This window comes from Sprattus sprattus (genome assembly GCF_963457725.1).
Source record: "Sprattus sprattus genome assembly, chromosome: 18".
Taxonomy (NCBI): domain Eukaryota; kingdom Metazoa; phylum Chordata; class Actinopteri; order Clupeiformes; family Clupeidae; genus Sprattus; species Sprattus sprattus.
This window is the reverse complement of record NC_137916.1, coordinates 19,453,365-19,481,225: the sequence shown is the minus strand read 5'-3', so window position 1 is coordinate 19,481,225 and position 27,861 is coordinate 19,453,365. Positions and strand designations below refer to the sequence as shown.

The 27,861-nt window shown below is 44.2% G+C and overlaps 2 protein-coding genes across 2 annotated transcripts; both read left to right on the top strand.

The window, feature by feature from the left end:
• The first annotated feature begins 403 nt into the window (after positions 1-403).
• Positions 404-9,407, top strand: colgalt1a (collagen beta(1-O)galactosyltransferase 1a). The gene is made up of 12 exons (XM_080856693.1): positions 404-669; positions 4,017-4,127; positions 4,253-4,370; positions 4,999-5,133; positions 5,301-5,505; positions 5,751-5,870; positions 6,007-6,083; positions 6,417-6,523; positions 6,762-6,894; positions 6,997-7,124; positions 7,417-7,623; positions 8,037-9,407. Exons 1-12 carry the CDS (start codon positions 452-454, stop codon positions 8,302-8,304), a joined length of 1,827 nt encoding a protein of 608 aa, XP_080712819.1. The 5' UTR covers positions 404-451; the 3' UTR covers positions 8,305-9,407.
• Positions 9,408-10,909: 1,502 nt separating this feature from the next.
• gmip (GEM interacting protein) lies at positions 10,910-27,739 on the top strand (the record flags this gene model as incomplete). Its single annotated transcript, XM_080856093.1, has 21 exons — positions 10,910-10,958; positions 12,842-12,932; positions 13,168-13,240; positions 13,438-13,486; positions 17,378-17,503; positions 19,483-19,547; positions 19,745-19,852; positions 20,062-20,142; positions 20,617-20,778; positions 21,381-21,518; positions 21,923-22,113; positions 22,840-22,940; positions 23,127-23,189; positions 23,310-23,402; positions 23,557-23,714; positions 23,988-24,164; positions 24,512-24,649; positions 24,759-24,961; positions 25,187-25,514; positions 26,288-26,390; positions 26,816-27,739. The coding sequence occupies 21 exons, from the start codon at positions 10,910-10,912 to the stop codon at positions 27,511-27,513; spliced, it is 3,195 nt and encodes a 1,064-aa protein (XP_080712219.1). The 3' UTR covers positions 27,514-27,739.
• Positions 27,740-27,861: the final 122 nt, after the last annotated feature.

The following is a 27,861-nucleotide window of genomic DNA, read 5'->3' as shown; positions in this document are numbered from 1 at the left end:
GTATTTTTGCCCATCTCTGAGTAGGAGTAGGTTCCCAAGGAGAGGTTAAACCACCTTGTAAAGTACTTTGCATAATACACCATTCTTTAATGAATTAAAACCCCTGGTTCCAGTAAGATTCCCGGTTACAAGGTTTATTTCGATTCATGTGGCTAGGTGAAGAGCGTCTTGAATTACCACCCCTCCAGGGATGGAAACGACTATTTGACGCGCCTCACTCCAACTGGACATTTCCTTTAACATCCATTTTGGGCTGCAATCCCTTTAACTGCCCCTTGAGCTCAGCATTAAAAGAGAGTTGGGAACTTGCAGCGTTGTCACTATACGCCGTATTTCTGTCGGTTAAAAGAAATTCCTCATTGGAGAACTCTTGGCATTTTTCTCGCCTTGCTTTCGTGTCACTTTTGGCAATATCGGATACACTTGCTCTGTGATTTCTTTTTTTTCTACAATGTACAAGTTTCCTTTGCTGGTGCTTACTTTACTGTCGTCCCTAAAGTTAGAAGAAGTCCAAGGATACTTTCCAGAGGAGCGCTGGAACCCTGAATCCCCGCTGCTTGCCCCAAGAGTTCTTATTGCTCTCATCTGTCGCAATTCGGAACATTCATTAGCATATTTTCTTGGGACTATTGAACGCCTGAACTATCCAAAAGATCGCATTGCACTATGGTAAGTGAGCAGGAGATCAATCAGTTTCCCGTGTCCAGGAATCAGCTACGTGTAGCATGTTAATCGGTCAGGTTTCAACACGTCTAAGTCAAGCCTGATGCTTTAACACAACTATGCGTTTTTTCCTTGTTAATATTATGACGAGTCTGGTTATTTCTACAGTTACGATTTATTTAATCAGTTGTAATGTTGCTGAGAATTTTAGACATCTTTTCCTTTTACTAATGTAGCGTAGCCTATCGAACCCAGAGATGAAAGGCTGAGGGAAAGGAAATGTGTACGGTGAAACAGACTTGTGACTGCATCATTTCTTAGTTATAATCCAGCTAATTGTCGACTTCCATCACTGTGTTCGCTTACGCTGCAACAAACTCAAAGTTTGCCCGCCCATAAACAAGTCAGTTCCTGTGTATTCACTAATTTCTTATATCTACATAATCAGGTCCCCTGACCCATTCTCCGTTCCACGTTCCACGTAGGCCTACACATTGTGAAGATATCCGACACTGTCAACGTTCATAGCAGGCTACATGCCTTGCGGGGAGTGGCGAAATCAATGTTCTTTATCCTTGTGAATATCAACCTAAGTTCATTTCTTCACCACAGCCTAACATTCTTCAAAAGACCACTGTAAAATACGTTGCCTACTTTAGGGCAGTTTGTGTGCTTCTCAGTTCCATTGCGCTGCACTGAGATTCAAACTATCGAATTAGTGAAACACAACTTGCAGAAATAATGAAAGCTAACTAGAAATTTAAAATCCAAAATTGTATGAACTGGTGAAATAATGAGTTAACAATTCCAATTTCCTAAGAAGTTCCCACTGTGCTTGTTAACCAGAAGTTGGTAAAACACAGAAAGAGTATAAAATGACATGTGTGTGTCATATCAGACATTGACACCTACCAATCTGACCCAGGGTAATTGTATGATGCCTCGAAGTAATAGAGCTGAATGACTTATAAATCAGATGGATGGGGACAGCACCACTCTGGGCAACCGCAGATTGTGGGTTGCCATTCTGGGCAGCCCTAGATTATGGAATGGCTTTGCCTGATGTATTTACCCATAGCATGATAGTGACTTCTTACCCCTTGATTTTATCCGTGCACAGGCTTTCATTGACTGGATGTTTGAAAGAGTGGGAATGGGAATTAAGTCGAAGGCTTTGTAAACATCTGCCTGCAGCTGGCTTGTGAGCTCAGCCAACAGGGAGAGTCTCACGGTTCTCCACAGGCTACACACAGACAACCCTGACTGGCACCTCACAGAACAGGCCAAATGCTCTTGGTAGTTAGAATGGAGGGCTAGGATTCACTTTGGTACCCTTGCCAAAATGTACTTTTTTGATGTGAGATCTCTTTCTTCTGTCTGTTCACAGAGCATTAAAGTGTGAGTTAAGAACATCTGAGGCATCCATGTCCTAGTCTGCATGCATTGGAACATCTTTTTTCCCCTCTATTGCCAGATGTATCTGGGCATGTTTATAGACATTAAACAACACAACTTTATAACAAGCTGTAATGTGTGATGCGTTACTGAGCAACTTTCCTGAGGAAGTGAAAACAGTGTTGTGTAAAGACGGGAAGAAATCTAGGTTAGCACTGAACAGACTAAGCAGCGTGGATGGGAATTAAGGGACGTCACATCAGCACTCTGTCTGGGGATCCGACTGTGGCTCTGGCCTTGAGTGTTGCTGCTGGATTCAGGAGAAGTGAAATAGTAATTGCAGACTCTGTGGACGAGACAAACTAGACCTGCTTGGGCTAGTGACGTGAATTTAACTTTTGGGTGATGGGTGATCTTCAAATATTGATGTTCCTTCCCTCTCACAGTGCAGTGAGAATCAAAGGTCTGTTTCTCATCACTGGCATTCACACAGGTCTTCAGTCCTACAGTCCAGTAGATTACAAGCAGGTCACAGCAGTCCAGTAGAGAAAATGTGATACTTGTGGGAGAAGGTGAGTGTATAATGTGAGAACATGACCCTGTCTGCCTATTGTTTCATGTCTGAGTGGATGGCTGTTCCCACAGCCAAACTGAAGCTGACACTTTGCTACCGTAACTTCTAACAAGGTACGGCTTTTCATAGTAAAATCTGGGCTCTGGCTCCTCGTGGCAGCCCATATCCTGGAGTTAGAAAAGTTTGGAAAACTACCAGAGCAGCTGTCAAATCTGCACCAGATATAGCTTTTACATCACTGCTCTGTCACTGCAGTGCACTTATTAGGCCATCCGATTCCATGTACACACTTGAAACCCACTTTCCCAATTGACTTGAACAAGGTCTATGTAATCTGCACTGTCCACTGTGTCTTCGCAAAGCCCTGGCTTGCAGGTTTATCCGTTACTGTGAGCTATTCTAGCTTTTAGTTTCTCCTCCTTCATTTGGTATAGACATATGGTCTGTTCCACTGCTGCCCTAGCCTTCCCTAGCTAGTCCTTCATTATTACTCTTGTTTTCCCACATCATTTCACACTCTGTGGAGAGTGTAGTGGATCAGTGGATTCTAGGAATTCTTACAGGTAACCTGTTATCTTTCTTACATCTTCAAATTCATGCTTGACTTCTTACTTCTGACAAGGAGACTGTTTGAGTTGGCTGCAGTGGTATGGTTGTAGCACTGAAAAGAAATTGCATGTTTGCTCTCACGGAGTATAGTGTCAGCTATGGACTACAACTAAGCCTTTCACACTCTGGTAACTGATAGTGGTTCACAAGACTGGTTCTTCATTTCATAATTCAGATGATAGATTAGATTAGGTCCATTACAGTCCATTTTATTGTCATTGTGCAGACTACAGGTATAAAGCCAGTGAAATTCATACAGCATCTATTGAGTGCAAGTGCAAGAGAAATTGCATTATTTAAAGGTAAAGTGCATACTAAGGAAATAATATATATAGGGATGAATATGGGCAATGTGTCTTAAAATACATTTGCATCATTTTTGTTAACAGTCTTTAATCTTGATTTACTGTGTTCATCGTGGTTTAAATTGGAAGTAGTAGAATTTAACACTATATCCATTACTTTCAGTAACTGGGTGTTCCTGTGTGAAAAGCTTGGCCACCAGCCACAATGTGGATAACGCTACTGCCATGCCAAGAGCCTGGTTACACATGATTCATACTCCTAGGTCTTAATTCTGCAGTACCTCTGTCTGTACTTGGCTATATAATGATTAAAGCTTAAGCGTTGACATCCACAACTTGTATTACGGTTGTGTTTGGTGTGATAGCTGCAAGGTTTTAAATCCTTTTTATGAGGGTGGTCCACTTTTTACTCATATATTATGCAATATGTGAGTTGCACTCAGTCACCATGTATTTCTGGATCTCAACAGGGTAGCCACAGACCACAATGTGGACAACACCACCACCATGCTGAAGGACTGGCTTGTCAAGGTGCAGAAGGCGTACCACTCAGTGGAATGGAGACCTCTGGAGCAACCCAGGTTGGTACCATACTTAGGTTTCATCACAAATACTGGTCCAGCAGCTTATGTTCTTCTTATAGCCTTTATACATTGCATTCATGCTGTGTTGTATTATTGTGAGGGAATTTGTTACTTTTTTGTAGAGCTTTTCAAGATGAGCATGGGCCAAAGCAGTGGTCCACCATGCGCTACGCCTATGTGATGAAACTTCGGCAAGCAGCGCTGGAGTCTGCCAGGGAGATGTGGGCTGACTACTTCATGGTGCTTTACAGCTGCAACGCCATTGGATGGTTGCATGGATGAAAACAGTTTCTTCTTGTCTTGCTGTTTTTCATTATAAGTTATACATTAAGTATAAACTAAGCTGTTTTCATTTCCCTTAATATTCATCAGCTGTAATGTCAGATCAAAAAGGCGGGGATTTGATAACCTTTCCACCATCTTGTAGTGCTTTATTTGGAACTGTCATTTGATTGCAATTCCTTGGAGAAATGTGGCAGGGTTGTGAACCTTTAGCCTTTAGAGGGCGGCCTTCTTTTTTTAGAACCCACCAGGAGCTGGCTGTCTTAGTTAAAGAGGATGTGATTTTTGGCTGGAATTATTCCACCTCTCACTTCCACTTTCCTTCTTCAGTCTGACATTTAGCTTATCTCTAACTTTCAGATTCTTACTCACATAATTGTCTTACTGAAACGCTCCTGTGCATTATACATCTGCCACATCTATTTGATTTATGGTCTATGGATCATGTTATTGCAGGATATTTTGACTGCATTTTCCAGATTGTTTACAATCATTTGTAATATCACTATGTTATGGATATCTATAGACTATATCACTGGATATCTCAGTTGGGAACAGTAAGGTAATCCCCTTCCTCTTTCTTCAGCTTATTGACTGTGACAACCTCCTGACCAACCCTAATGTGCTGTGGAGGCTCATCGATGCAAACAAGACTATAGTGGCTCCAATGCTGGAGTCCAGGGCCGCATACTCAAACTTCTGGTGTGGGATGACTGCCCAGGTGCGATGCTTTGGACAGACTGATACGTTGTCGTTAATGTCATAAAAATGTCATACTGTAAGATGCTTCGAAAGTGATGTGTTTTACCCAATGCAGAAAATAGTAGATCATCAGCATCCTGAGCTCTTGATTAAACCTGAATCCCTAAACCTTGTGTCGCTCTGCAGGGGTACTACAAGCGCACCCCTGCCTATTTACCCATACGGAAGCAGGCTCGACAGGGCTGCTTTGCTGTACCCATGGTCCACTCGACATTCCTGATTGACTTGAGGAAGGAGGCCTCCAGACAGTTAGCCTTCCATCCCCCACACCCAGAGTACAACTGGGCCTTTGATGACATCATAGTGTTTGCCTTCTCTGCTCGCATGGCAGGTAGAAATACACAAAAGCACAGCGCAAAGTATGGATGCAGCAGGAATTGTAGTAGTGCAATGATGAATTTGTAAAAGATTGCATAACATTTTATTTTGCAGTATTAAATATAGTTAAGTTCATTTCAAGTTTATTTATGACTATTTGTTCTGTAAAATTTTAGTTTCAACTACTGCTTAAAAGAGAGGGAGACACCATTGTCTCAATGCATCACTCCTTTCTCCCTCCGACTGTCTCTCCCTCAGATGTTCAGATGTTCGTACTTAACAATGAAAAGTTTGGATTCCTCCCTGTACCACTGCGTGCTCATAACACCCTCAAGGATGAAGCAGACAGTTTCATTCACTCTGTGTTGGAGGTTAACGGTGAGACAACCAAACATTTTAGATTCGGTTGCAGATGTTTTAGTAACACAGTCCATTCTTTGAATTGATCTCTGTGCGTCCTTTGTACCAACCCAGCCAAACAAAAAGTTTACAATCGTTTCGCTTTACATTCTAGTTAGGAACCCTCCCCTGGAGTCTTCCAAATACCTGCTACCTCCCGTCAGGCAGCCAGACAAACTTGAATTTGATGAGGTGAGTGTCCGGCTTCAGACCAACAGAATTGAGCTGATTTCACCTACTTTATGATACTGACGTAGCTGTTCCTTTGACTCAACTGGTAAAGCAAAACTGTGGGCTGTCTTCAATACCCACACAGCACACATGTACTTGGTATTTAATGAATATCTGTAAGTCAAGCGTGTATAAAGCATTTGCTAAATGAGTACATTTAGCAGTCTGCAAATGAAGATGTCATGTAAACGTAACAACACCAAAATCGTGGGTTCAATACCCCCGGAGCACGTTAAGTCATATTGGACGAAATGAATGAATGTAAATACCTGATTGCGTCTCTGGTCTGTCCAGGTGTTCATGATAAACCTGCAGCGTCGGGCGGACCGGCGGGAGCGCATGTTGAGGGCCCTGCAGGAGCAGGAGATCGCCTGTAAGGTTGTCGCCGCCGTGGACGGGAAGTACGTTGCTCCATCAGTCTGCTCATGACCGGACGTTTCTCAGTATGTGTGTCCAATAGGCACAGGGGGTTTGCTTTAGAGTTCCAGGGAGCTGGTTGCAAACCTTTTTGTCTCCAGCATTTAAGTTCCCTAAAGAGATTTTTCAGAAAAGTTTTTTAAAAATGTTCCTGAGCTTGTCCCTGCAGTGGAAAAACTCTTCATGTGTCGGCCTTTTGTGGTTTTCTCACTTTGTCCCCAGAGCAATGAATATGAGTGAGATTGAAGAGATGGACATCCACATGCTCCCAGGGTACAATGACCCTTACCATGGCCGACCTCTCACCAAGGGAGAATTGGGCTGCTTCCTCTCCCACTACAACATCTGGAAGGAGGTAGGAGGAGACGCACATGTTTCAGGCAGTTCAGTGTGTATAGACAACCAAAGCCTTGTTTATAACAGTGAGTCATTGACTGTGTGTGTGAATGCTGCTCAGATCGTGGAGCGCGGCCTGAGAACCTCGCTGGTAATCGAGGATGATCTACGCTTCGAGGTGTTCTTCAAGCGCCGGCTGCAGAACCTCATGGCCGAGGTGGAGAGTGAAGGTCTGGACTGGGACCTCATGTGAGTTGGAACTGTGATGATTTCTTCTAATATTTCTTATTTTCTGTCCTTTTTCCTGAAACCTGCCCTACTGTTGTAGAGTAGTAGCTCATTGCCTGTATCAACCACTTGTTTTTTTGTATCCTCTTACCCTACTTATATACTCAATGCCCATGAGTTCACTGCAATTTAAAATATTATTAGATAATGACAATATAACACAGTATGGCAAGGTAATTGGCTAATTATTCCAATACTTTGCTGTATTAATTTTTCTACCCTAATCATTTTTTGTACTCCTGTGTCCTCTCAGCTACATTGGAAGGAAAAGGATGCAGGTGGACCACAAAGAGAAGGCCGTGCCCAACATTCACAACCTGGTGGAGGCGGACTACTCCTACTGGACGCTGGGATACATGATGTCGCTTCAGGGAGCAAAAAAGCTCCTAAAAGCTGAGCCCTTGAAGAGAATGCTACCAGTGGATGAGTTTCTGCCCGTCATGTTCAACAAACATCCTGTGTAGGTTTATTGTTCGTCCTTCCTGACAGCTCTCACCTCGTGGGACCAATGCCAGCAGTGCTCTCGGCCTAAGCTTAGTTCCAACACAAGCATTGTTGGTCTTATAGGCTACTCCCTTGGGCAGATTTTGCCCTCCAGAAGGAGGACATGTTAGAATCATTAGGGAGCACGTCAGCTATAATATTCGGCTTGAGTTTCCCTGTCAAAACCTTTAGGCATTTCCCTCAAGCAAATGCTTAAGTTGTTCTGCTGTTAATGTCTTTTGGCATTAGGTTTCATCCGGTGGGTGTTCATCTCTGAAGATGAATGCGTCACTGTGTGCACACAGCTGCATATTGTAGTGGTATGTGTATTTCCCATTTCATCCACTTTCCAGATGCTGAATCTCTGTTCTTTGTGTTGTCCCACTGCAGCAAAGCCTACATGGAGCACTTTAAGACGAGGAACCTGAAGGCTTTTTCTGCTGAGCCGCTGCTGGTGTTCCCGACTCACTATACCGGCGACGCGGGCTACATCAGCGACACCGAAACCTCCACGGTGTGGGACAACGAGAGCGTCCGCACAGATTGGGACAGGGCTCGCTCGGCCAAGACCAAAGAGCAGGCCGAGATCAGCACAGAGGCGCAGAACTCGGACGTTCTCCACTCTCCACTGGACAGGACTGCACGGGACGAGCTATGAGCTAAGTCACAGGACCACGACAAGAGCCTTTACCTGAATGTTGGACTAAACGCCCAGTACAACCTTTGAATGTCTCTTCTTTTTATGAGTGTGTTTTTTTTTATTGTCTGTGAATTGGTAATTGAATTATCACCGTACATGGGTCTTGGTGCTTTTGTCCCTTTGTGGGATATTGGGGTGGGGGTGTTCCAGCTTTAAGGTTCCAGGGGGGCAGTTTTAAGGTAATTTTGTTAGCATGTAAAGCATTATCTACTCTTGGGTAGATACGACATGTGTAGGCCACTTACGCCTCACAACATTGTTTGGAAATGTTCCATCCTTTTGGTTATTGACAGGCACACAGTCCTTCCCCTCTGAGGACATTCACTGTCTTTTTCTGTAATAAGATCAGCTGTGCAATAGTTCAACCAAAGGTCAAAGCGACTGCTCTTACATTGTTGTAATCCATTGTGTTTTACATGGGTATGCTTTGGGAATACTTTTTTTGAAGTCACTGTCAGTGTGCAGATAGCTTACTTGGGATGAAATGCAACTTAATACAATGAGGCCTCTGCCCCTCAAACCAGAGACTTAAGAATAGTTTTTATATCAAAGTCAGTGTGATCTGGCAAATCATGATCATTGATCATTTTGCACTAATAGATCATATATGGGAATAATTCATAAGGTTTACATTAGGTAACTTTATACAACGCTCTCTCGACTCCTCCGGCTAAAGACGAGAGGCCACCAACTGTAATATTCAGCCAGTCTAAAGCTCCCTTCTCTGGCCACATGCTATTATGGTAAAGAAACGACTTCAGCCTAACTCGAATCTTTAATGACACCGTTCACGGCTTTGTCGGCAGACTGACGCCAGAGCTCAGAACCAACCACTGTAAACACTCCACACTTCGGTTAGGGAAGGAGTGTGCCATTTAAAAAGAGCAATAAAGTTCCCACTCAAGAATTCTTTCAAGACCACTGTCAAACCTCAATGGTCTCTTTGTCTCTGGGCTGTCGTTTGAGGCAGGGCTGTGGTATATTAGATGTGCTGTTGTTGAGCACAATAGCCAAAATTGGGATTCTCGTTATGTTTTTGGGCTGGGAGAGTGGGTGTTTTTGTCGAGACTATTTTAAGACTGAGGTAGGGCAGGCAGGGGCAGGCAGCTTCTCAGTTTTGTTTGTTTCTTTTTTCAGTTTTGGTCAATTTTCTTTTGCTATGCAAATTGCAGCCGTCACATTGTCCTATCAAGCTGTGCATTCATACTTTAATAAATTATAAAATGTTTTGTAAAAAAGTTGTATTCTGCTGAGTGTTGCCAAGGCAGTCTGTTGGAGCACACAATAGATGCTGCCATGATTTTTTTTATTATTTCATGGCAGTGGGTGTTTATTTTCTACAGTATCTTCTTCTACAGAGTCTGTTTAACAAAAATGACCTAAAGCCTCAACCGTAACACACTTTATACCTAAAAAGGACTAAAAGTATAACTAAACTAACTGCAACGGCCCAATTCAATCTTAAAGTTTCACTTTAGTCAGTCCCTTACAGTGCTTTGTTTGTTGTGGATGTATGCTATGTGCAACACCCCACTTTGCAAGAGATGGGTTGCAGAATTGCTGAAATTTGATTTGACAGCCTTGATTTTGACACTGTAAAAGGAACATGGGGTGGGAGGTCTTTCCTTTTTTTAGCTGTGGGGAAGTTGAAAATGAAAGAGGAAGCTGAATATCAGTGGCATGACCTGTTGTCATGACAGCATATAGACGTCACACCAACTGCATAATCAACCCCATCTGTGTGCCCTGTTCTGCCCTGTTTATTTGTGAAGGTGACTGTCGTCTGTGATACACAGTTGGAATGACAATCACACCAAAGGCATTTCCTCCTTGTGCACAGGTAAAGCTCTTCCACCTTGGTTTTAGAAGATAATGTTCAGGCCCAGAAGCCTAGCTGCTGTTGGAAGTGAGGTCTGTGTAAAATCCATGTGTCTCCATCAATCTCTATGCGTCTTTCTCTTAGGCCCGTGGCCTTGGCTGTTATAAATACTGTGCTGTGACAAAGCTGAGATACCAGTCAGCGCCTCCAGAGGGCACTGTAATGCTGTCTGCAGGGTGGCAGACCTGATGCTGTCACTCAGCTTAGTGTGTTTAGTCCAAAAAATGAGCACAATTAGACAAATACCAAACACAGAAGAAAAACAAATGTATTTATTTAAAACTATTCAATGAATGAATTTGAATGTGCACAACACACACACACACACTCACAAACGTTTACGACAGCAACATACACTTTGGGTTATAGGTGTGTCCTACGCAGTGAGAGTTAGACCTATTTCCTCTTGGTGCAATTGTGAAAGAACATTGGCCAACCTCAGTTGGATAGAGGAAGAGAGCTTCAAGCACGGAACGGAAGACACTCCGTGACGCCAGTCCTTTGGTCTTTTTGTTATTTCTTCACATGCTCGTGAGACATTGAGCGCAAAGCGTCCTTCGCAGGTGAGGCTCTCTTAAGCCCGGTAAGATAACAAGTGTGTGGTGCTGAGGATGCTCTCTTGGCCAAGCAGACGGGCTGCTGTGTGCTGGTGAACGTGCCTTTGACGGAGAGGAGGACAGAAACATGGCTGACACAGAGGAGGCGACTGAGACGGAGCGGCCCAAACTAAGGGGTGAGTACCAGCAGGTTGGGCTGGACCGCTGCACAGCTGCTGGAGGTTTCTGCTCTCCATCTTGTGTGGCCTTGTGTGCTATGTCTGTGTGCTGTTCCTGATTTTCATTCCTGTCTTTTTTATATTTGTTTAGGGGCTGTGTGTGTGTGTGTGTGTGTGTGTGTGTGTGTGTGTGTGTGTGAGAGAGAGAGAGAGAGTGAACGTTCCTTTACTTGTTTTTTCCATCTGTCTGACTGCATGTTATCTCTCTCACTCAGGGTGTGCAGGATCACAGCACTTCCTGTGTCGTTGCCCTCCATTTTGAAACTAAGAAACAGCCTGGTTCCTTTTGTGTCACTTGATGTGCATCCCTCCAACTTAACCACAGGGTGCAACCTCTCATTCGTATCTGCCAGTGTAGTGATTATTTTTACTGAAGCTCTGACTAGTTGGTTTAATTTAGCTAAGCTTATGCCTTATTGGCTAATTGAAATAAGAGTAACTGTTATAGTATTAAACTGAATCTAAGTCCACCATCTAAGAAACCCGTGCATATATCATTTAAATCAACTGCATTGCATTTTTCACCCACTTATCTTGACTACTTAAAGAGGGCCTATTATGCTTTTCCAGTTTTTCTTCTAATGTGTTACATAGCTTTTTTTCATATGAACGCTCTGCAAAGTTACAAAGGCTAAAGTACATGTCAGGGGGAGTAACTGTCTCCCACAGAAACCAAATTTTGTCAGCTGCCTGAAATGCCTTGTTGGAATTCCAACCCTTTTCCTATGTTACAGGGTGATGCAATCTTGCAATCACAATCCTTATTACCTGCCTAGCTGACCAATCAAAGCACACTGAGCTCATAGGGAGGGGACTTACAGACACAGGACCGAGAGTGAATACAAATGTACAGTATGAGAAAAAATATGTGTTTTTGGAGATTGAAGCATGTAAACATTTTTGTAGTAGACCCCAAAAATAAAATGATGAACACTGAAATGACCAAAATGTGAAAGTACCATTGTCTTAGCCGACTACAAAGCCTGACTGTACGATCCTGATCCTTCACATTAAATAAGTTCAGTTTGCAAGTGCATGCATGTGAGCTCAGATTCAAATTGTGAGGCATTCAGGCCACAAATCCTCTTCGTATCCTCAAGCAACAAAAATGTCTTAAGGGGCATATGCTCGGCATCTACATCATCTCTGCCACATGCAGTTTACCCAGACATTTGCGTTAACCAGCAAACACTAATAACACAGAGTGCTGAGATAAATGCTTGCAAGGATAATCGTGAGTGCTTATTTGAGAGAAACAGGGCCTTGTTGTCCTCACTGCTGCACATGATACAAAAGGCAGGCAGGATGCGGTTGACCAAAATGGAGCAAGCGGCAAGAGAGAGAGAGAGAGAGATAGAAATGGCAACATTTTTCTCATGGTGTAAGTCTGGTAATGTACATCTGTGCTTAGCTGTTTGTTTTTGTGTGTTATACTTGATTACTAAGTCGTGTGTTGTTGACAAACAGGGCCTGCTTTAAACATTTAGCTGACACAAACACATGGGTATTTCGACTGTTACAACACTTCCTGGCATGACATTCTATGAAGCTGTTCTGTTCTCACAGCTTCATTTCTAAATTGTTTTTATATAGAGATGTCAGTGTTATGGAGCAAACAGACCCACACTCATTTCCCAAAAAATAACTCTTCAGTTGGTGCATATAAATATTTTTCTCTTGTGTTCTTAGTATCTCTCTCTCTCTCTCTCTCTCTGTCCCCTGTTTTCTTCCATCCATCCATCAGTCTACAGCTTGAAACCTCTCTATTATCGCTCCAACAAGAAACACAAAATGTGTGTTGGTGATCTTGTATAAAGACTTTCACCTCCTTTACTTTACAGATGAAAAGTTCCACACAAGGTCTACAGACCCCAAGCGCATGAGTGAGGCTCTACGAGAGTTTGACAGCTTCGAGGTGGTGATTAACTATGAGTATGTGAAATCAAACTGCATCACTTAGATGTGCACATCCCTCAATGTCAGATTAACTTTGATTTACAATTTCTGTATTATGTAGTATGTCTTTCTCATTCTTTGTGTGTGTGTGTGTGTGTGTGTGTGTGTGTGTGTGTGTGTGTGTGTGTGTGTGTGTGTGTGTGTGTGTGTGTGTGTGTGTGTGTGTGTGTGTGTGTGTGTGTGTGTGTGTGTGTGTGTCTGGGTGCCTCAGTCCTGTTGAAGAGTATGACCCTGATGCAGATTCCTTCTCTATAGAGAATGTAGATCAAGAAGATGATGCAACGGTAAGACACACCACGCTGTTATCCACATGTGTTGTGGATCTCACCCTAGAGTCATTATCAGAAGAACATTAATAACCCTCTTCAACATTAATTAACACTAACACACATGCCTTTAAGAAATATTCTAGAACCAAATATTTCAGGCCAACATTTACATGTCAATGTGCTCAAAAGTCTTTATGCTTTCATCTCTCCAGGGTGAGCAGTCTCAGTGTGATGAGGATGACAAAGAAGGAGGTCTATGTGGTAAGATTTTCTCTCTCTCTCTCTCTCTCTCTCTGGCTCTCTCTGGCTCTCTGTGTGTCTCTCTATCCCTCTCTTTCTTTATCTCTCTCTTTATCACTCTCTCACTCTCTCTCTCTCTCTTTCTCTGTGTGTGTGTGTAACTCTATCAGACATTTTGGTGACCACAATTGTTAGGCCTATCTATGTAAGCCAATACCGATACATCCATCTCCTATCGGTATTTTCCCACTTTCTAACCTACAAACGGGCCTCAGACGCTAACACTAGTTCGATGATCTGGTCAGGAAGCATTTTGTGACTGCACTTAATCTTCCCTTCTTCAACCTCCAGTGTTTACATGTAAGTAGCCCCATGGACTAATTGCCCCATGCTAACAAGATTAGCACAGGGGAAGGGCAGGGGCAGGATTAGACCAACAGACAGCTGCTCCTGGGTTCCTCGTCAGACGTCCACTTAAGGAGAGCGGCAAAAAGCGGGGATGGAGGTGGAGAAGGAGAGGGAGGGAGAGGAGAGACTTGAGGGGAAGAGGAGGCGAGACAACTTTACAGGCTGAAAGTAAAGCAAATGATGCAACACAACTGAACATTGGGAGCAGAATGTCTTGAAGAAAGGATGCAGCCGATTACCAGCAGAGTGCATTGCATCCTGACATGCTGTAAACCCCTTTGTCCAAAGCCTGTGTTTACTGGGGATTAAGCCAATAACCAGTGCCGGGTTTCACCGGTCAATCTATAGATGGAATAACAGGACAGTAATTGATAAAGAGTCAGAGGTGGTTGAGAGTGTTGTTGGGTAAAGAAAAAAAGACAGTCAGGAGAGAGCCATCAACCGCCTTCTGCGGTGAGCGAGCTGCACGCTCCCTGTCCCCTGGAGGTCTAGTCTGGCCCAGCCGTCTAGGTGCTGTGGAGAGCCTTAGGGGAAGTAGAGGGTGAAATGACAGCAGGGATTAAGGATTACAGGTGATACCGCAAGATTAAATACCACATCGGGGCTCATTGGACACTGTCACCATAGAGTCACTCTCCAGGCCGGAGAGCCAGCACACCCCCACACACCACACATTTGGCCAGCGATGCATCTCACAGCCTCGGGTTCTCTCATTAATCTGCTGGCAGACTCACACCAACATCCTTTGCTCCCAACCTGACCAGCTCAGTGACAGCCACCAGCATCCAGTTCCTGGTAATAATCTAAATGCAGAGGCTATAAATCAATTGCAAAAACAATTACCTCCCAACACATTGATCAATCAGTGTGTGTGTGTGTGTGTGTGTTTGTGTGGCTGCCAGTGCATTTACTTCTGGTGGTTCAATAAGAATGGAGCTTGTGTAACTGTGGGGTCACCTCAGTCCAGGCCCTTTACTGTAAGCCACATTTAATAATGGACTCGTCAGTCAGTGGGGTGGGCCACAGCAACAGAGATAACCGAAATCAGTACAAACACAAAGCCAGTACAGTGAAAGAGAGACTGAAGTAGTGATAGTTGTGGTTGAAGTTATCCCCTGAATAGGAGCGCTATTCCTGGCCTGGGCCCGGCTCCCAGTCGTTCTGTGGGAGGCACCTCCCCTGCAATCTGGACCTGTCGGGCTGATCCCTCTCCAGGGCCCTGGCAAGAGGCAATGTGGGGTGGGGCAGGCATCGGTGACATGTGGGTGGCAGTGTTGGGGAATAGTGAACTACATGTAATTAAACTAGTAGTTTAACTAAATGTTTCAGTATGCAAACTACATTCATGTTTGCATATTGATTCAAACATTTTTAGTTAATTACTGAAACTACACTGTTGGACCATAAAAGGAAATTAATGATGTTTTATTGTTAATTTACCATTGCTTCAATCCTGTAATTGAATGCCCATTGACCAGCTCCCCCCCCTTTTTTTATCCTGACCACTGTGAAGTCATGCCCAGGAAATGCATCAGGCAGCCACCCTCTCAACACTTGATCTTGGTGTATTGCATGTGCAAGTGTTCAGAGAACTTGTTGCATGCTATTTTGGAGGTTACTTGGCTAATTTAGTAATCCTGCTTGATGCAATACCCCCACCTGGACTCTAGTTCCTGAAAGGCAGCGTCTACCTTATGTGAATAGAGGGGTATTTTATTTTTTTGGTTTATGTATGACCTATGAACAAGCAGGCACTTTTTGCTTTAAGTGGCATTTCGTGCCGACTTAATATACCTAGTTATAATTTCGAAAAATTTGATAATTTCCTTTACAAAGTGATTTTGAAATACTTTAGAATTTAGTACCTTTAGATTTCTCCCTTGTTCAGCGCCTTGCAGTGTGTTAGCAACATGCAAATGCTTCCTCCACTGGGTGTTGTAATGTAGACTGTGGTCAAGAGCCATGGTTGCGGTCACATTTATATTAATCATCTTCTTGACTGTTTGACTACGTCATAGGTTTTGACTTTTTTTTTTGGGGGCACGCAATGCTTCCACTTGATGTTGATCAGCAGTTTCCATGGTGACAATCATAAAGAGACAGCCATGTTTCTGCACTCCAGTTGAAAGGTATTAGTAAAAGCAATTACTTGGTGAAAGAGCTCAGGCATTGCCGATTATCATACACCGGAATGGGAAGTTGAAAATAAAGCCCTGTAGTTGTGTTCAAATTAGCCAGAAAGTCTGTCTGATAAGCAGGATATATATGTACTTCCTTATTTTGTGATAGTGAGGCCAAGAGCTAGGAGAGCCCCCCCCCCCCCCTAAATGATAGCAGAGAACAATTTACAGTCAATAGTAGAGTTTCTCTCAAGCACACATTTTCACAGTCAATGGACTCTGAGACTCCAGAGATATGTCCCTGTCAATGCAATCATTGGTCTGGCGAGGTATGTCGTCTGAGGTGATATAGAAGAAGACCTTTGTGTTTGGTGAGTCCAAAAGGAATGCTTATATGGATAGTCTGCGGTGGGAGGGAAGTGTGTGTGTGTGTGGGGGGGGGGGGATTTGTGGGAGGGTATAGGAATAGAGAGAGAGAGATGAGGGAGGAAGGAGGAGGGAGAAGGGAGGAGGGAGCAGAGCATAGCTACAGCCTGTGTGGAATCCCCAGGCTTCTCTTAACCACTGCTCCTGAACTCCAATCTGCTAAGCCGGAGAGAGGGCGCGCACATGACAGAGAGAGAGAGAGAGAGAGAGAGAGAGAGAGAGAGAGAGAGAGCAGCTGCACAGGAGATTTCTCTCATCCACCAAAGAGTCCACATGACCAGATCTGAACTTTGAGATGAGGGGGAGGAGGGCTTGGGGACTGGAGACTGCCGTTGGCCGTGTTGTAAATAGAGCTACCTCATCCAGCACATACCACCGATCTGTGAAGTTATCTTGCATTGAGCCAATAACTTTTTTTCTGAGTCAAACTCCCTCTGAGGTATGTCCCTCTGTGATGGATGGAGTTTCACTTCAGCGTGTTCCTGTCTCAACTGCCACCTAAAACCACTCCAGAAGGACTTCCTCTCATCGATGGCTGCAGTTCTTCTTTCCCCCGCTCGCTTTGGAGAAATATGGTGGAAGATTCAAGACACAAGGAGACATGCCTACTAATTTGACATGCCCTTTTGGTTTTCTTAGCATTTGACATGGCATTAGGTAAAGAGAAAAGAAAGATATGCTCTACTGCACAGGCTAACAGAGTGGAAGGGGTGAAAAGCTGAACCGTCCGGGACTGTGTTTATATTTTTCTTGGAAAAAGTGTGTGTGTGTGTGTGTGTGTGTGTGTGTGTGTGTGTGTGTGTGTGTGTGTGTGTGTGTGAGAGAGAGAGAGAGAGAGAGAGAGAGAGAGAGAGAGAGAGAGAGAAAGAAAGAAAGAAAGAAAGAAAGAAAGAAAGAAAGAAAGAGTGTTTGGGGGGGAATGCCCAAAGAGTCGTGATGCTGATGTACTCATTCTCAGCCGAGGATGCCGACCAGGCTCTGTGCCGCTGCGATGGGGGCGTGGAGATTGCCATGCAGTATGCCAAGATGTGGTGCCGCTACGCTAAAGACCTGCTGGCCTGGATGGACAAGAGAATCAGCTACGGTGAGTGATGCTAGTTACCGCAAGGTATTTACCCATAAACTTTGCACTGTTAAATCTGTACACGTTAAGAACAAAGAATCAATGCTTAATGTTTTCTTTTGCTGAAGATAGCAGTTAGTACCATACCTTGTTTATTCAGATGTGTCAATTACATACAGTAACCTATGAAGGATCCCCTGTGCTATGGTCACTCAATGTGCAACAAGTGTTATTGTTCTTCTTGCCCTATGTTTGGGGTGTGTGCTGATAAAGCTTTTGCTAAAGCAGACGTTGTAGTGAGATTGGCAGGTCAACAAACCATAAATTGCTGACCACTGTTTAACTTTGCTAGCAAGCTGTCTTCTCTGTGGGTAGGTAGCTTGCAAACATGCTAATGTTGTTAGATAGTAGGCTGGCAAACGCCTTGCAAATCACCTCAGACTTATTCTTTTGGTTACAATAATAGGGTTATCAGATTGTACAGTGTCTATAGGGTTTGGTCCGCCATCTTTGTTATTTTTTTTCACATAGCGTTGAAGAGTGATGCAGACACAATATCACACACAACATCATAGGCCACGTGCACAGGCTAGAGCAACTATAAATCAACCTTAAGTAGGGGTTTTGAAGAAAATGTCTGACCTCAGGCCTCATGTGTGATCAATCTCTCCTGTTGCCCCCAGTAGCTAACAGTGGCGATTACCTGTAGAGATTAAGATCAAGCAGAGGGCCCTTGTGTTTCATGGTGCGCCGTTGTGACCAAGCAGTCAATGAAAACAACAACAACAACGCTGACGCAGACAACCAGAGTCACCCTGATAACAACCCCAAAGAGAGGGGAATAGGGATTATCAGTCTGAGATTAGGAAACTACTCTGAGAGAGAATGGAGCAAGGGGGGTAAAGAGATTACCCCAGGAGACAGCATGCATGCCAGTAAATGCCACTCTGCCTGCCAAGACAAATGACATGTCATGTCAGTCCTCCCAGTGTCAACCTCAGTGTGCACAGATAATGGAATATCTGGATAACTGTTTGCAGCATAACTATTCAAGTATAGGTATGTACCTAATGTACCTATAGTATCTACTATCCCATAGGAAGAAAAATATGGGATACTTGGCAAAAACTCATTACATTGTTCATTTGTAGAGACAGTATGCACACTCATAATAGTTTTCATTTTTAACTAGTTTCCTGATGCATTTTTCATTTACTGTAGCATTACATCCAATCCCACAAATAACTGAACAACTGTTTGTGGACACTGTCAGATATTAGAATATCAAAAATGCACACGCATACTACAGGACAAATGGTGACAAACGGGATCAGAAAGAAACACCCAACGCTGTGGTTGAGCAAGTTAAAGAATAGGAACAATGGATGAGATTCTTGAGAGTCTTGTGGTGGACTAGCAGTAAGAAGTTGCTTTAGAATGGTAAACTCTTTGATCTGAGACATCATAGCACAGTGCATATGGGGTTTGAACCAGGGTTCTAGTGTTGCTATTAATTAACAAATGAGATTAAATGTGTAATGTTCTTTCATTCAGAGAAAGCTCATGGAGATCAATTTTTCCAGTTTCATAACACAAAGCACTTAGTTTTGGCAGACGTCCTAATGGCTATGGCAATGGCTTGGCTGCGATTCATAGCACACATTATTTGCTATGCCATGCTAAGTCCTCTACTTTCCTATTGATCGGACAGCACAGTGTGGTCTATAACGGATCCATCAATACTGACCATGGCTCAAACTATTTTTCCAATCCATCATATATTCCATGATGTTCCTGCCTTTTGGCATTTCTGTGGAACTGACACTAGACATAAAATAGGCCATTATCCATCAGGACAAGAAAGGGTCGTGTTTACTGTTTTAGTCTCCAGTCTGTTTTCCCCTTAATATGTCTATTGTCTATTGACATTTACCTTTGACAAAGATATTGGCATCAAGGTAATAGAATAACCCCCTAAAAAAAACACCTTATGTTTGCAGAGCAAGAGTTTGCCAAGAACATAATGAGAGCGGCAGAAACGGCTAAATCAAGCGTGTCCCAGCAGGTGAGTGCCTGTGTGCTTTAGGTGCACACAAGGGTGGCTGCATTTTGGTTTGGGATTATATTTATGTTTTATATTACCTCATGGTATCTCAATGCTCCCCAAAGGCTATACATAGCAATGAAGAGTGGATAAACTCTGGTTAAACACACTCTCATATCTGGCTGAAGTTTCCTGTGTGTTGTCTGAACCCTGTGCAGGACATGATGCCATTGCAGTACATCTACACTATGGCCCTGGAGCAGGATGCGAAGAACAGCTCCAACGCCAAACACACAGCAGAGCTGCTCCATCAGCGCTGCTACCAGGTACCGGCCGCTGTTCCGCAGTTCCTAGAACTGCAGCCAGCCAGTCAATGGGTCAATGCAGAAATCAATATTAGTGTAGTTGTTGACTGGGCATGTGGTGTAACTCCCTTTCCCTCTCCCTTTCTCCCTTTCTCCCTTTCCCTCTGTCCCTCTGAACCTCTCCATCTCTCTTTCTCTCTCTCTATGGATCAACTGTTCATTTTATTCAGGCACTTGCATGCAAGAGGAATGAGATTGATAGGTGGCGAAGGGAGTTTAAAGAGCAGTGGAGCAAGGAGCAGAAAAAAATGGTTGGTCTCCTTGTGTCTTTTGTGTTTAAGGGGTTTGCATGCTTGCATCATTGTACTAGCTTGGCACTGACTTTTCACTACATTCCCTGTGGTTGGGAAATGTTACATTCATTGTGTTAAGGACATTAATAACGAGCATTGATCCAGTTGAAAGTGATTGGAAACACTCATAGCAGAACACTGATCAGAAAAACTCACAAATGCATATCAGACTTATGAAATGTACGAGAGAGATAAGCTATAAGATCTTTCCCTCAAGAAAGACCTACTGCTCAGCTTTCCGTGATTTTATCTGAATAGTGTCTGTCAAAATTGCATTTCTGAGCACATCAGTCAGACTGCTGTAGCCAGATAAAATCACTTCTTATCACCTCCAAATAATTGAAAAGTATTGCAGACTGCTACCCCGATGAAGACCTCGTCTAGTAGCACCAGGATATTGCTGCTTGTGTTAATTAAAACGTGTGGTGTCAGAACGATGCAGAGTCGGCTCTGAAGAAGGCTCGGCAACAGTACATCCAGCGCTGTGAGGAGCTGGAGAAGGCGAAGGCCGTGACCGCCAAGGCAGTGGAAGAGTCCGGGGGATACAAGACCCTGGACAAGAGGAGGAAGTCCAGAGATGATGCTCAGACGAGGGTACCCACTCCAACACATACTACCAATGTTTCCCTTTGTGCTGCTGGTAAAGGGGTATAGCAAGTGTGTGTGTGTGTGTGTGTGTGTGTGTGTGTGTGTGTGTGTGTGTGTGTGTGTGTGTCTGGGAGAGTGGGTTTTTCTGTTTGTTTGTTTGTTTGTTGATTTGTTTGTTTGTTAGCAGGATTATGCAAAAACTGCTGGCCCATTTTTCATGAAACTTTAGAGAGAGGTGTAGCCAGGGAGCTGTTTCTATCCAGTGTAACTTACAATGCAATGTGTACAACGAGGCCACAAACGCAACACTTTTACATTCCACTGTAAAAACATCCAGTCTAAGGCCATATTCGGGGTTAAAAAGCTGAAAGAATGGGGTGGTGTCACTGTGCAGGGGCCTGGGAACATACTAATGTTATGGTAGCCAGTTGGTAATGCTTTGCAGTGAGCACATCCACTTCTATATCCAAGGTTACGACAAAGGTTAGGCAGAGTAGATTTTGAAATGTGCACTATGCACTATATAGGTTGAGATTTCCGGGGCTGGGGGAATACTGTACAACTACACCCCTGATTCCAACCATGTGTCTCTTTGCCTGAATGCACAGAGAACGGAGGCCGAGCATCTCTACAAGCAGTGTGTGACTGACGCTCAGACCCACCAGGACGAACTGGAGAGGGTGAAGGAGAAGATAGTCATCCACATCCGCAAACTCATCTGTCAGGGGGACACCGTGTTGAAGGAGGTGAGCTGGTTCGAGGTTCTATTTCTGGTTTGCTCAGTAAATGTAGCCTACTAATCAAAACTGAACAAAATAACGCAACATGGGACAAACTCAGACTTTGTTTTACTGTCACTAGCCAGTGAGCTATGGATTCCACATGATAGATATGAATTTGTGCACAGAAAAGAAGAGAGAAACAAGCTTTTGCTGAACAAGGAGAAATTATATTATCTTTTATTTCTGTTCATGAAACATGGGAGAAAACATACATGATTATAGTTCTGTTCAGTGTTTTTAAAACAAATAGAAAAAGTGCCCCATATTGTCAGTGTAAAATGGTGTATATTACTGGATTTCAAATAAAAACGAATCCCTGTGCTTATGTGTTTTTTGTAACCATGATCCTTGTGTTGATGTCTCTCCAGGTTACGGTGAACATGTTCTTCTTCCAGCGAGCGCAGACAGAGCCTATACCTTTGGGTTACCACAACCTGGAGCTCACGTGCAGGCCATATGAGCCTGGCGAGCCCTTTCTGCGTTATGTCTTTGGGAACCAACAGCAGCTTAAACCTCTGCAGACATTCGCCTTTCAGGAATATGTCCCACAGGGCAAGAGGTGAGCGAGCTAAAGATCTTTAAAGGTGTGTGCTTGCAGGGTGTTTGATCTAGAGATGCAATGTAAACAGGACAGGTAAAGGGGGAAACAATTGAGAGAAAATTGAGGGAACATTTGCAACTGAGGATATACCCTGGCACTTAATATTGAAGCTTTTTGTATGAATGTATGAATGTACGCATGTATGTTTGTATGTATGTGTATACCCTGGTCTAGCAGTATAATAACTGATGAGGTCATAAAGGACTCACCAAAAAAGAGCTCTAGCGTGAGGGTGTTACATTTCTCTTCTCAATGTGACTTATCTTCGATAAAGCAGAATGCCAGGGCTCTTCCTGTTTTTGCTTCACACACATTTGATCTTTAAAGCAGAAGACATTCCATCTGTCGTGGTGATCGAAGGGCTTACGCTTCAAAGTAATGTGTAAGAATGGTCCACTGGACATGACATTGACAGACAGTGTTGTTTCTGTGTTTTCTTGTATACAAATATATGAGGCATTCTAATGGAAAACAACTGTCACTCAGGCAGACAGTCAAAAAGTGTCTTCAGCGTACAAGTCCACCAATACAAACAGAGCACAACAATCACCCGCCTTCCTCTACCTCTCACTTTCAGAAAATCTCAGGCACCATCTTACTCTGAGTGAATGTCACACACAACCAAGCGTAGCCTAACTGTAAACACTCCTGCAAAAGTCAGCTGGGACTTCTGTTTTGTCGTAGGTCGCCCTCAGGTGGACGCCGTAAAACAAGCAACCCCCTCAGCCTTCTTCAAGACGCCTATGCTCTTCCTGACGATGTGAAGCGACACAGCGGCGATGGGCGTAAGTCATAAGAAAACACCTCACAAGAAATCATGCGATCACGCTTAAGGGGGAACATAACATCAAAAAGCACAGAAAAGAGATTCAGATGCAACAGATTTTATTTTGGCAAAGCAGAGGAACGAGGAGCGAGTTTGATCGCCAGGTATTCTCCACAGTCATGATCCGTGTTGTTCTGTCCTACAGGTCGTCCTGTTAACAGTGACAGCGAGAGTATGGGAGGAAGTCTTGAGTCTCTGTGCAGTCCTGGTAAGGTTCAGGCTCCTAGCTTACACCAGAATGTGTTTGTTGCATTTTGTTAATTTTACTCTCTCTAGGAGATCACTAATAGGCTGTCTTCTACCGTGTAACTGTTTTCCCTGCCAATAGCCCATGGGAATCGGAGGATTCCAAAAATTCCTTCCGGTACCTTGTCATCAGATGACCTCGATGAGAGAGAGATGGGGACTGTGTACGAAGGCGGTAAGTCCTCCTTTAAAAATATTTTTAAATGTCATTCTGTCCTGCAAGAAATCTTAATATTATCACTCTGATTGCTACTGCACCCCAGCACGTGACAAACACCATTTGTCTTGCCTTGTTAAGAAACATCAGCCTGTACAATCCCACCCCACAGAAAGAATAGACGCCTTGTCCGAGAGCAATGGGTCGACGGGCAAAGTGCGTACATCACGAGCGGCCCTGACTCATCGACTCAAGAAATCGAAGAGCAAAATGGTCAAGTGCAAGCAGTGTGAAAACTATGTCCTGGTCAATGGAGTCGAGTGCGGGGAGGTGTGTAGTATAAACATTGAAAATAAGTGCCTCTGCACCCTTGTAATAAGTAATGTCATAACAATAGTGCATGCTACAGTGTGTAATGCATCATTTAATTATATTATATGTCTTTTACTTTATTTCATTTTATCCTTTTACTATAATTCAGGATATTTTATACTCATCATTCATTTTGTTTCTGTCTCTGCAATGACCTCTCTCTCTCTCTCTGTCTCTCTTTCTCTCTCTCTGTCTCTCTCTCTCTCTCTCATCTGTCTTTCCGCCTCCCAGTGTGGTCTTGTGATTCACAGGAAGTGTCTGGAGGTTTGTCAGCTGGAGTGTGAGCAGCGGAAGGGGCTTCTGTTTGGGACAGGCTTGTCTCTCCTACCCAGGGAGACTCCGGACGAAGTGCCCTACATAGTGCGCGTCTGCACGGCTGAGATTGAGAACAGGGCCATGACAGTACAGGTATGCTCACCTGGGTAAAACTGTGGTGTGGAGCAGTAACTGAATGCTTGCTTATATATAAATAAATTATGTAAGATAGGGAGGATGTTACTGTGTTCAGTCATTTTCCAAAACCAGGCTGGCCATGGAACAGAAAGTTTTTTGTCTAGCAGAAGTAAAAACCTGTGTCAATACCGCCCGGCGTTCTTTTGCCTTGAAAAAGAAACAATTGATTAATCTAATGTTTGTCTAAACATGGACTGTTCAGAAACCCATGGAAAAAGAAGCATAACATGTTTGGCTGTGTATTCCAGGCCATAAATGTATTGTGTTTGACTGGCTGTCTCTCTTTTGTTTTTTCCCCTCAGGGTGTGTATCGGATCAGTGGGGCCAAACCTCGGATTCTGAAGCTCTGCCAGGCCTTTGAGATCCAAAAGGATAATGTCGACCTCTCTGAACACTCTCCCCATGACATCTCCTCTGTCTTAAAGCACTTTTTCAAAGAGGTAGCAGGGCACCACAACAAGTGTTCAACTTGATAGTTTCCCAAACTACGGATGTAAAACACATGCATCTGCTGATCATTCTGATAACACACTTTGGCTCTTTTCACAGCTGCCTGAGCCTCTGCTGACTTTTGACTTGTACAACAACTTCATCAATTTGGGCAAAGAGATCCAGCATATGAGCGAGAAGAGCCATGTCGCAGAGAATCCTAAGATGGTGGTGGACATAATGCGCACTCTGAGAGAGTTGTTGGAGCGGCTTCCTCTGAGCAACTACAGCACTCTGTATCACATGTTGGCTCACCTGTACAGGTAGAAGAACGTCCATCAGCTCAGCATGTTGCTGTCATCTTTATAATTCCAAAAAGTACCGGCGAAAAGACGTTTTATTTAGTTTTGTAGTACATGCAGCAGTCTAAAAATGATAGGGAGACAAACTTGGTGATTTTAAAAAGGGATGTGTACATCCTATAATTTTAGTTGTCACCTCAGGTGTCATAATTATCATGCTATATGTTGTCTCTCTTTCACTCACAGGGTGTCAGAGTGTTACGAGGAGAACAAGATGTCACCAGGAAACCTGGGCATCATTTTCGGTCCAACTCTCTTGCGCCCTCTGGTGTCTGGAGACGTGTCAATGCTGGCCCTGCTGGAGACGAGCTATCAGGCTCTGCTGGTGGAGTTCCTCATCTCCCACCACCGCCAGGTGTTTGGACCAGAGCAGGAGAGGCCATGCACCCCTCCACCACCAGCGCCCACCGCCCCACTCCCACAGACCCCCCCCAGGACTGCCTGCCCCTCGACACTGGCTGCCAGCGTCCCAAAAGAGGAAGGAGCGATTCGAGAGCGTCCTTGCTCGCTGGAGGTAAGTCTTGATGTCACAAGTTGCTTTCACCTGCTGATATCAGACACTGCATTTTCCTCGCCTGTCTATAGCTTGTAAATTGTTAGTCAAATCAACAAGTGCCACTGATGCACCTACGCTGTACCTTTTGATATTTAGACATATGCAGAAACAAGGGTTTTGGATGATGATAATTAGAGATTATGTAGAAAGCTTGAAAATTAGGCAGAGATTAGGAAGTTTCCTGTGTTCTGCTTAGTCGTTCTTGTGCTGCGTGTTTCTCTTTCCTGTGCCTTCCCGCTTCAACCCGGGGAGAGACCTGCAGCTGAGGCGCTCTTGAACGCTTATGCTGTGAGGATTAGTGCGCTTTGCCCGTGAGCTTCTGCATCGTCTTAACGCAGCCCAGCCCAGCCCATCCACTCCAGCACGACGACAAGAGCGGAATGCTTACCGCTCCAAGTCCTTTAGCAAAGTTGTCTGGTTAAATCCATGCTCTTGACATATGGTCCAGCAAATTCATTGGGTTCGCAGTGATTTTAAGAGCACCTGGAGGATGTTTTTTTTTTTGCCTCGTTGCACTTGCTGCAACACTCACCATGTTTAGAACAAGGGCCCTCGCAAACCAAACTAAATTAATACCACGTTTACAACAACTAACCCCTCTTCCCCCCCGGCTGTTCTTATATTTCACAATGGTACTCTGGACCCTGTTAACTCCCCACCTCCTCTCCTTAACATACTCCTCCATGGTAGTTACGCACCCCATAAGACCACAATGTGTGTCATTTTAACAGACCAGCACTTTCAAGAGAGACTCAAGCGAGGGTTACATTTCTGACAAGTCCTCCTCCAATGAAGCAGTGGACCAGCTCAGCCCACAGGCCAATGAGAAAGCAGGTAGGCAGGAGGGGATGTGAAAGGACTGTCCCCATTGGATGAAAGGTAATAGATAGAACATGTTGGAAAATTCGTCTTGCTTGCTGCTGCTGCTGATCTTGCCAACCTATCTGCACTATGCACTCACATTGCACTCAAGCATTCATTTTCAAAGTTAGCTTGGCCAAAGCTTAACATTAGCTTTTGCTGCCAATTCTCACCAATGCTACTAAAGAGTTTTTGTAAATAAATACCATGAACTGTCCAACCAACACTATTGTTTAAATAATTATTAGAGTATTTTTTGCTAAGTGCATTGGCACAGTTTTTGCTACTGGCTTAATAAAGTACTAAGTGCATCTCCTGCATTCATACTTTTTAATTTAAACATTTTTTTTTTCTTAAGTGGAAGTTTCTAATTCCCCCTTATGTTTCTGCTACTCCAGCAGTCCTGGCTGTGAGACGAGCTCCCCCCGCAGCCTGTGGGGGAGCAGGCCCCTTCCTGGTATCCCAGCCCCGCCGCCCCCTCAACAGGCAGCCAGTGAAGCTCCACAGGCACCCCACCCCAGCACCCAGAGTCCGCCCCACCAGCTTCCGCAGTGGCACAGACAACGCAGCAGAGAAAGAGGCCAAGCCAGAGAGTCCAGACAGCAGCCGCAGCTCCTCCCCAGAGCCACGGCGCCCAATGGAGACCCAACCACAAACCCACACACAGCTCCAGGTCCAGACACGCACACACATCCAGGTCCAGACACGTGCACACATCCAGGGCTGGCGGGAGAGCACCCCGGAGACGTCCCGCCCACGGAGCAGAGCAGGGCTGGCCCTGCAGGGACACCTGTCCCCGGCCAGACTGGACGTGAGATTGGACGACACGGTGGCAGCCCTGGCGGCTGCAGCCGCAGCCAATCAGAAAGGCGGCCACTCCGAGGGTGTGGAACTAGCTAAGAGCAAAACGGACCAATTGGCTAAGCTGAACAGCAACCAGTCCAATAACAGGCACGGGGGTGAGGCTGAGGGTAGAGCCCTCGGCCAGTCTTTGAGGAAGCTGTCGGGGGACGAATGGACTGCCAACAAGATTCTGTCTGGGCTGAAGCTAAGGCGCTGTGGTTTGGGGAAAGGGGAGCAGCTGCATTTCGTCTGAGTGACACAGGACTGGTCTTCCTAGACTGATCAAACATAAACTACTCCACACCTACAGCATACAGTATGTAAACATAGGCACTGAGACACTGTTCATCTCTATTCGAAAACACACTTATCGGCTTCTGGTACATTGCTTTTGAATAAGGATTTAGTTTAGTTTTTAACACTTTCATATGTCTCCATGAGTTCAAAGCCCTAACATACTGTCGTAACGCACTGGAACAACCCTCAGGACTTTACAGCAAAGGATTTCTGGCAATAAGGAACTTTGAAAGAGTCTGAATTGTTTTTCTTATGATCAGAGTAAATTGCCATATTTATTTCATGCAGATCTGTGGTCTACTAC